Source organism: Musca vetustissima, unplaced genomic scaffold, assembly GCF_032173495.1.
Source record: "Musca vetustissima isolate MV318-11 ecotype Yass unplaced genomic scaffold, APGP_CSIRO_Mvet_v1 utg2492, whole genome shotgun sequence".
Classification (NCBI taxonomy): domain Eukaryota; kingdom Metazoa; phylum Arthropoda; class Insecta; order Diptera; family Muscidae; genus Musca; species Musca vetustissima.
This window is the reverse complement of record NW_026885785.1, coordinates 41,057-50,378: the sequence shown is the minus strand read 5'-3', so window position 1 is coordinate 50,378 and position 9,322 is coordinate 41,057. Positions and strand designations below refer to the sequence as shown.

At 37.5% G+C, this 9,322-nt stretch overlaps 1 protein-coding gene across 1 annotated transcript; it reads left to right on the top strand.

The window, feature by feature from the left end:
• Positions 1 to 1,196: 1,196 nt before the first annotated feature.
• On the top strand, positions 1,197 to 8,951 carry LOC133333026 (uncharacterized). The gene is made up of 4 exons (XM_061541361.1): positions 1,197 to 1,278; positions 1,369 to 1,485; positions 8,312 to 8,870; positions 8,936 to 8,951. Exons 1-4 carry the CDS (start codon positions 1,197 to 1,199, stop codon positions 8,949 to 8,951), a joined length of 774 nt encoding a protein of 257 aa, XP_061397345.1.
• Positions 8,952 to 9,322: the final 371 nt, after the last annotated feature.

The following is a 9,322-nucleotide window of genomic DNA, read 5'->3' as shown; positions in this document are numbered from 1 at the left end:
ATTCAGCCTGGCTGAATAGGGTTTTCATAAGGAAATCCTATATTCTGCTTGAAGGAATAGGTTTTCCCTAAGGAAATCCTCCATTCAGCCTAGTTGAATAGGGTTCTTATAAGGAAATCATCCATTCAGCCTATCTGAATAGGGTTTTCGTAAGGAAATCTCCCACTTAGCCTGACTGAATAGGGTTTCCATAAGGAAATTCTCCATTCAGCCTGGCTGAATAGGGTTTCCATAAGGAAATTCTACATTCAGCCTGGCTGAATAGGGTTTCCATAAGGAAATTCTGCATTCAGCCTGGCTTAATAGGGTTTCCCTAATGAAATCATACATTCAGACTAGATGAATAGGGTTTCCTTGATGAAATCTTATATTCAGCCGGGCTGAATAGGGTTTTCATAAGGAAATCCTACATTCAGCCAGGCTGAATAGGGTTTGCATGAGGAAATCCCACATTCAGCCTGGCTGAATAGGTTTTCACTAATCAAATCCTACATTCAGCATAGCTGAATAGGGTTTCCCTAAGGAAATACGTCATTGGGTTTCCATGATGAAATTCTACATTCAGCTTGGCTGAATAGGATTTCGATAAGAAAATCCTCTATTAAGCCTTGCTGAATAGGGTTTTCATAAGGAAGTCCTACATTCATCAAAACTAAATACGATTTTCATAAGGAAATAATCCATTCTGCTTGGCTGAATATGGTTTTCATATGGAAATAATTCATTCAGCAAAGCTGAATGCGAAGAAAATCGTCAATTCAGTCTTGCTGAATAGGGTTTCCATTAAGATTTCATCCAGGCTGAATATTTCCTCCTATTGAAAGTTTATACCTTTTATATTAAAAAAGTTATCCACCTCTCACTCACGCAAATAACACATATACAGGAAGAGAATTACTCTCCCTCTCCCTATCTCATCACTAGTACAAAAAAAATTAAAGAGAACACAAATTATATTGAAAATAAAATTCCTTTGCGATAACGAATTTGTCTCCTAACCTAACCAACTATAGTTAGTCCGGCTATAAAATTATTTAACTTGCCCGCATTGGATTGCAGTCGGAATTTGTCTTTAGTCAAGTTAACAGTCATTTTTTGTATTAGTCGTTGTAGTTGTTGCTGTTCTACACATTGACAAAATATCGATAAAGGTGAATAATTGATAAAGGAAAAGAACAAAAGCAGTGAAAGCAAAAATGTATTGGCTTCGGGGAATCAACACATATGGGTGTCTGGGTGTTATTCTTGTCTTTGCATTGATGGTTTCGAGTGGAAATGGTGAGTTGAACTTGTCGTTGTTGTGAAGTGATGATTAAAAATTAATGTTTTTTATTTTTGTTTAAATTTGTTTCGCCAAAAATTCTACAGCTTTAAATTGTTACCAATGTAATTCCAACGATGATCCAAATTGCCTAGATAATAGCAAATTGGAAGAAGCTAAAACTTGTGAAGGGGATGGAGTTACTAAATGTTTCGTTAGTAATGGTAAGTTAATAAGGAAATGTGAACTATTGCAGAAACAAAAAAAAAACTTCATATACAATATCCATTTAGCATGGCTGAATATGGTTTGCAAGGGGAAATCTGAAATGTCTTTCCTGCTGAATTGGATTTTTAAAGTGAAATCAATAATTCAGCCTGGCTGTATAGAGTTTTCATAAGGAAATCTTTCATTCAGCCTTTCTGAATAAAGTTTACATAAGGAAATTCATCATTCAGCCTGGCTGAATAGGGTTTCTTGAAAGAAATTCTTCATTCAACCAGGCTGAATAGGGTTCCTATAAAAAATATCTTCATTCAGTGTGGCTGAATAGGGTTTCTATATGGAAATCCTTCATTCCGCTCAGCTGAATAGGGTGGTTTATTGGGAAATCTTCCAATCAGCCTGTCTGAATAGGGTTTTCATAAGGACATTTTTCATTTAGTCTGGCTGAATTGGGTTTCTATAAAGAAATCCTCCATTTAGCCTGGATGAATATGGTTTCCATAAAGAAATCCTACATTCAGCCTGGCTGAAAGTGTTTCTATTAGGAAAACCCCCATTCAGCCTGGCTGAATAGAGGTTTCTATAAGGAAACCTTCAATTCAGCTTGGCTGAATTGGTTTTCTATAAAAAAAAACAAATCCTCCATTTATTTAAAAATCCTCCAAATTATCCATTTATAATGGCTGAATTGTGTTTTTATTATAAACTAACTTATTCAGCGTAGCTGAATTGATCGTACGATATGAATGAATATTGTTTCTGGTAGGAAAAACGACTTTTCAGCCAAGCTGAATAGAGTTTCCGACAGGAAAATTGCTTTTCAGCCAGGCTGAATAGTGTTACCGATAGGAAAACTAGCTAAATCGGGTTTGCTATAATAATAGTTTTCTGCTTGGCTGAAAAATATTCTGAAACCTGCTATTCAGATCGGCAGAATAGAGTTTCCCATAGTAAAACTGCTTTTTAGTATGGCTGAGTAGTGTTATAATAGGAAAACCACTTTTCTGACTGGCTAAACAGTTTCTAATAGGAAAACTACTTTTTCAGCCAGACTGCTATTCAGGCTGGCTGAATAGAAATTCTTATAGGGAACGTCCTGGCTAAATAGAGTTTCTGATAGAAAAAATTGATATTTTGACTGGCTGAATAAGAATTCAAATGAGAAAACATAAATTCGACACGGCTGAATAGGGTTTCTTATAAGTAAACATAAATTTCTGATAAGAAAACATATATTCAGGCAGGCTGAATAGGGTTTCTGATAGGAAAACAAATATTCAGCCCAGCTGAATAAGGTCTCTGATAATAAAACCTCGGCTGAGAACATAAATTCAGGCCGCCTAAAAAGAATTTTAATAGAAAAAATAAATTCAGCCCCGCTGAATAGGGTTTCTGATAAAAAAAATATATTCAGCACTGCTGAAACGGATTTCCCATAAGAAAGCATATATTCAGCCCGGCTGAATTGGGTTTCTTATAAGAAAAAATAAATTCAGCCCGGCTGAATAAGGTTTCTGATAGGAAAACGTATATTCAGTCCTACTGAATAGGATCTCTGATAAAAAAAACATATATTCAGCCCAATTGAATAAGGTCTCTGATAATAAAAACCGGGCTGAGAACATAAATTCAGGCCACCTAAAAAAGGTTTATAATAGAAAAACATAAATTCAGCCCCGCTGAATAGGGTTTTGGATAAAAACAATATATTCAGCACAGCTGAAACGAATTTCCCATAAGAAAACAAAAATTCAGCCCGGCTGAATAGGATTTATTATAAGAAAACAAAAATTCAGCCCGGCTGAATAGGATTTATTATAAGAAAACATAAATTCAGCCCGGCTTAATAGGGCTTCTTATAAGAAAACATGAACATGAATAGGTTTTCTTATAAGAAAACATATATTCAGCCAGGCTGAATACAATTTCCTGCAAGACCCACATATTCAGCTTGCTAAATAGAGCTTTTGATAGGAAACCATATTTTCAATAAAGCTAAACTAGCTTTTCCATAGAAAATAGTTATTCAGCCCAGCTGAATAAGGCTCTTCGAACCAAAAAAAAACTATTCTAACCAGCTGAATAACAGCTGTCAATGAAAAAACACCTCTTCAGCAGGGTAACAATAATATTTTTTTTATATTATCTATCCATTTATCGGACAACAATAAATAAAATTCAATTTTTGAGGGTCTTCTTTGTGCCGCTAGTCCTCCATTGACCTGAAATTCTCACAGCGACTATCTAGAAAATGCTTTAGCTTATTATTTTTTTAATATAAATAAATTATAAATTTATTATTGTTGGTTGGTGTTGGCAGTAACGAAGCTATCTTATCAATGTATCAATATTCATTTGCCCTACATAACCCCCACTCCTCGGTGCCCCCCTTCTCACTCACCCTGAATTTCATTAAATATTGTCAGCCATCGATTTAGCCAATAATATTTATTTGCATTGTTTATGGGACTCACACAGTCTACAGATAAATTGTGAAATTTGTTACCAAGAAATCCGCAACAAGCTATTAATGAGAGTTCTTTTTTGTTGGTTTTGGAATTTTGAAAACAAAATCCCGAAATTGCTCATAATATTAAGAATATTGTGATGAATGTGTGTGCCAAAAAAAAAACAAATCGGGAAGATAAATATTTCAACGAAAAATTAATTAATGAAATGTTCACTTGTAAACGAACCTTAAGTACCAAATGAGTCACACCTCAGATATATCGATTAGATATAGATGCAACACAAAAAATAACCTTAAATAGTAGGGCTAACGTCGCTTGAGATAAGCATTCGGAATGATAAGATTTAGTTAGTCAACAGTCAAAATTGGTAATATTGGCATCAAAAATTATTCTTTAGAAAAATCCGCCACTTAGTAAACCTTTCAAAAATGAATAGTTATAAATCGGGACCTTGGAGAGAGTAAAATTTATTTTATTTGAAATCCGCATAATGGCAAGCCCTTTTGGTAAATTATTCTTTAAAAATTTCACACCTTGGTTGTACTTTTAACTAGTATTTCAATCTCTAGGAACCCGCAATACCAAATTACAGCAACTTCGGTTTGGAAAAATCCGACTAAAACCTTCAAAATCACGAAAATCGGAAGCTACAAAAGAATGGACCAATATCGTAATAATTGTAAAATAACCTCTAAGAACCCGTAATATCAAATTACAGGGACTTCGTTTGGGAAAAAGCAGCAAAACCCTCAAAATACCGAAAATCGGAAGGTGCAGTTATATAGGGGCTGAACCAAAACCTGAACCGATATTGATAATTTTTGGTAAGAATATTTCACACCCAATGATAACCCAAAATATCAAATTAGAGGCAATCCGGTTGAAAAATGTGTTCAAGCTCCCCCAATATACCGAAATTCTGGAGATACCCTTATATAGGAGTGACACTAAAAAACAGAAAATTTTTGTTTTACACTCTCTAAGAACCCGTAATTTCAAACTACAGCCAATTAAGTTGGGAAAATGTGAATGAAACCCCTAAAAATACCGAAAATCGGAAGGTTCCTTTATATTAGAGGGCTATTTCCGAACATGGGCCTATATCAAAATTATTGTAAAACACCTTCCAAAAACATGTCATGCCAAATGGCAGGTTATTCGGTTGGGTAAATGCAGCTAAACCCTTCAAAATACCGAAAGTCGGGAGGTACGGATATAAGGGAGCTACACCGAAACATGACCTATATTGATAATTTTTAGTAAAAAGGAAGATTTCACACCCAATGTGATCACAAAATACTAATTTGCACCCAAATCGGTTGAGAACCTTGTCCAATGTCCCCAAAATACCGCAAACCGGTCGGAACCGTTATATGGGAGTTACCCCGAAACATGGATCAATATAAATAATTTTCAATACAGATATTTTCTACCCAATGAGAATTCGAAATACCAAATTACAGCTAATTCGGTGGAAAAACGTACTCAAGCTCCCCAAAATATCGAAATTCGGGAGGTATCCTTATAAGTTGACCACTATTGATAATTTTTGGTAGGATGATTTTACACCGAATGAGATCTAAAAACACCAAATTACAGCCAATTTGACTCAAAAAAATGTTCAAGCTCCCAAAAAAATCGGTCGGAGCCGTTATATTTTTAATTTTTGGTAGAAAGATTTAACAGCCAATGAGATTCCAAAATAAAAAATTAAAGACATTTCTGTTTAAAAAACGTACCTAAAATCCTCCATATAGCGAAATTCGGAAGGTACCCTTATATGGTGGCAACCCCGAAATATGCACCAATATAGAAAATTTTTGGTGGGGAGATTTTCAATCTAATGAGATCCCAAAATACCAAATTACAGCCAATTCGCTTGAAAAACGTACACTAATTTCCCAAAATACCGATATTCGGAAGGTAATGTTATATGGGGGCTACCATAATAAATTGACCAATATTGATAATTTTTGGTGGGAAGGAATGCTACACCAAAACAACAACTAATAATAAAAAATTACAGCCAATTCGGTTAAAAAAAAAACAGCCCAAAGTCCTTAACATAGCGAAATTCAGGAGGTACCGTTTGAATGGGAGCTACCCTAAAAACTTTACCAATATTCATAATTTTTGGTAGGAAGATATAAAACCTTATGAGATCCAGAAATAAGAAATAACAGCCAATTTGGTACCCCAATTTCCTCAAAATACCGAAATAGGGGCTTTGGTCACCCTTAAAAAAAATTACTTACTTAACTGGCTCGAGACAGAACATTTGTTCCATACGCCGAGCTTAACCAAGATTTTCAGGCGAGCTGGTATTGTGCGCAGCTCTTCCAATTTGAATGACCATGCTTTGATATGTTATCCTCCACTTCATCCTTTCATCGAATTCCGATTTTATATGCCAGTTGATCTGAGACATTTTCATTACGGCCTCGCTACCGTAGTCGCTACAGTTCGATGCGTCTGACTATGTCGATGTCTGTATATAGATGGTATAGCTCGTGGTTCATTCGACGCGCATATTCACTGGTCCGAGTTTTATGGACGTCTTGCGCATTGATACTTGGTCTTCTCGCCATTTACTGCCAGTCCCACTTTGGAAGAATGCTTCTAAATCTGTTCAATAGTGGATGTTACCGCCCTCAATGTTCGACACATTATGTCGATGTCATGGGCGTAGGCGAATACCGTGTGTTGTTGGTATACAACAGGATGGTAAAATATATCACACGAGAGGCTGCCACCTTGCCTGAACCCTCGTTTGGCATTGAAGGACTCCGAGAGACCCTTCCTGACTTTAACTGCTGAGCTGTGCCATTTAAAGTTATCCTGCTTAGCCGTATTAATGATTTTAAACACCTCTGAACGCATATGACTGTCGAATGCGACTTTATAGTCGACGAATAGGTGAAATGAGTCATTGTATTTTTCGTGAATCTAAGATTTGGTGCAGTGTGAAAATCTGGTCTATGTTGGATTTGCTATGGTCCAATAATCGTTCACACAGCCCGCAGGATAGCACTTTATATGCGATGGAAAGGGGACTTATTCCTCTTTAGTTGACACATATCGTCCTGTCTTGTTTTTGTGAGCGGATGAACGGACACAGAATGCTGAGGTTCCAATTATTGGGCATACATTCCTCTAGCCGAATTGTTCTAATCAGTTGGTGCATGATCCCGATCAGCTTCTGACCACCGGTCTTAAATAGTTCGGCTGGTAACCCATTGACATCTGCTGCTTTATTATTCTTCAGCAGATTAATTGCTACTCTGACCTCGTCTTGTGCTTCTATACTATTATCGGGACAAGACGTGCTTTCGTCAAGCAGGTGGGTAAGTTGAGCGGAGTAGGATTATGTTATCGGTTGTGTTTTGCAGTTTTTCGACGTCGGCGGGTTTTTAGAGCCGTTTTAGATCGCACAGTTGCTGCCAAATTAAGATTAGTGCAAACCTTGTGTGCTACAAGGTAATTGTCCGAATCGATATTCGCTTCTCGGATCGATCGAACATTTAAAATACTGGTTAAATGTCTTCCGTCTATCACAACATGATAAATTTGATTTCTTGTTGGTCTTGTGTATCTCGAGATGCTTGAATCTGGTGCTGCCAACTACCATGTTTTTTGCTACCGCAAAGTCAATCAACCTCATGCAGTCGCCTGATGTTTCTTCATGGAGGTTGAATTTTCGGACGGTAGGGCTTAAAAATATTTTCTCTTTCGATTTTTGCCATCAAATCCAGTGCAGCGGCCATATGCTGTTTCTTACATATTTTCATACCTGGCTTGTGACAGAACGGTTGTTCCATAAGTTGAGCTTAAAAAAGATTTCCAATCGCGTCGTCTTTTGCGCATATCATTCAATTTAATAGACCCTGTTCCGAGTTGTCTTCTGCTTGATCTTTCGATCGGATTCGTGGCTTTCCCCTTCAACGTGAACCATCACTTGGATCGATTTTATATGCCTTTTGAGTGGGGGAATCTCCATCCATTCTCACAACATGACCTATCCAACGTAGTCGCTGCAGTTTGATCCATCTGATTATGGTTGGCAACTCGACTTCAAGTAGATCGGATAGTCAGCTGTGTTAAATGGACGACTACCTTATGATGCAATAACACGGTGATCTCTGAAAAGAAAAAGCTTTGTTTTTGTCAGGAACCTTCTGTCAAATTTTTCCTTATAAAATGTCACATGGTTGGCAACATTGCACATCGAATTCAAGTACAAATACGCAGTTTGACAGTGAATCGAGTCATCAGCTGCGCTAATGGAGTACCTATTTATTGTGGTATGGTTCGCGCCTTCGACAACACAATCTAATTACTTTTTTTCAATTTATAGATGGCGGTGTTATAACCCGTGGTTGCTTAAAAGCGGATCAAGACTGTACTGGCGGCAATTGCATATCATGTGATACGGATAATTGCAATAATCACAATATCTGTAAGAAATGTACCACCGATGATGCCGATTGCTCCCAGACCGATGTCTCAGATAAAAAATACAATGACATTTGTCCAGCAGCGGATACGCAATGTTTTGTCAATGTCAAGGATAAGAAGGTTGAACGGCGTTGTGCCGCGGCAGATGACAGCTGCAGCAGTGACACCATCTGCAAGAAGACTACCGGCTCTCTAAGTAATGCCGGATTATTTCCAAGCAAACGTATCCATTGTTATCAGTGTGCCGTCAACGGATGTTCCGATGTCACGGCGAATAGTGTTGCGTCCAAGCCGTGCCGAAATTATATCGACAACGATGTGTGCTATATGACAGCCGAAAGTGCCACATCCGTTACTCGTGGCTGCAAGTCCGATGACACATCCAAGTGTAGCAGTGGATCGGAACAAGGTTGTGTTACCTGCAGCACAGACAATTGCAACAATGCCCTCTATGAAAGGCAACAAAAATTGAAATGCATTCAATGTCAGGGTAGCGATTGCTTCAAGGAACAACCCACCTCAGAGGCCAAGGATTGTGAAAAGAAAATCTTGTATTCGGATAAGGAGGCGTGTTATACCCTATTGGCGGATGATACCATTCAACGGAATTGTTTGCACAATGATGCCGCCGTTAAGGAGAAATGTGAAAAGGCCGGTGAATCATGCAAGGTGTGCAGTGATTCTGATGGCTGCAATCGTAGTGCCGAAACATCGAATTTCCAGTGTATTGTTTGTCGCAGCGATGAGACTCCGGAGTGTTGGAATGATGCCTCGAAAGTTAGTGGCAAAAATTGTCGAACCGATGCTAGTTCTCCTGAGGAAGGATGTTTCCATGGTATTTGGAGTAAGTTTGTCGGGAAAGAAAATTTGAAAATATTACAAAAATTCACAAATGTTTTTCTCCTCCAAC

Bases quoted from the DNA above. Each gene is read 5' to 3' on its own strand.
- LOC133333026 (XM_061541361.1), top strand. From the start codon at position 1,197: ATGTATTGGCTTCGGGGAATCAACACATATGGGTGTCTGGGTGTTATT. The intron at 1,279-1,368 runs GTGAGTTGAACT...AAAATTCTACAG, and splicing joins GATGGTTTCGAGTGGAAATG to CTTTAAATTGTTACCAATGT. The intron at 1,486-8,311 runs GTAAGTTAATAA...TTCAATTTATAG, and splicing joins TAAATGTTTCGTTAGTAATG to ATGGCGGTGTTATAACCCGT.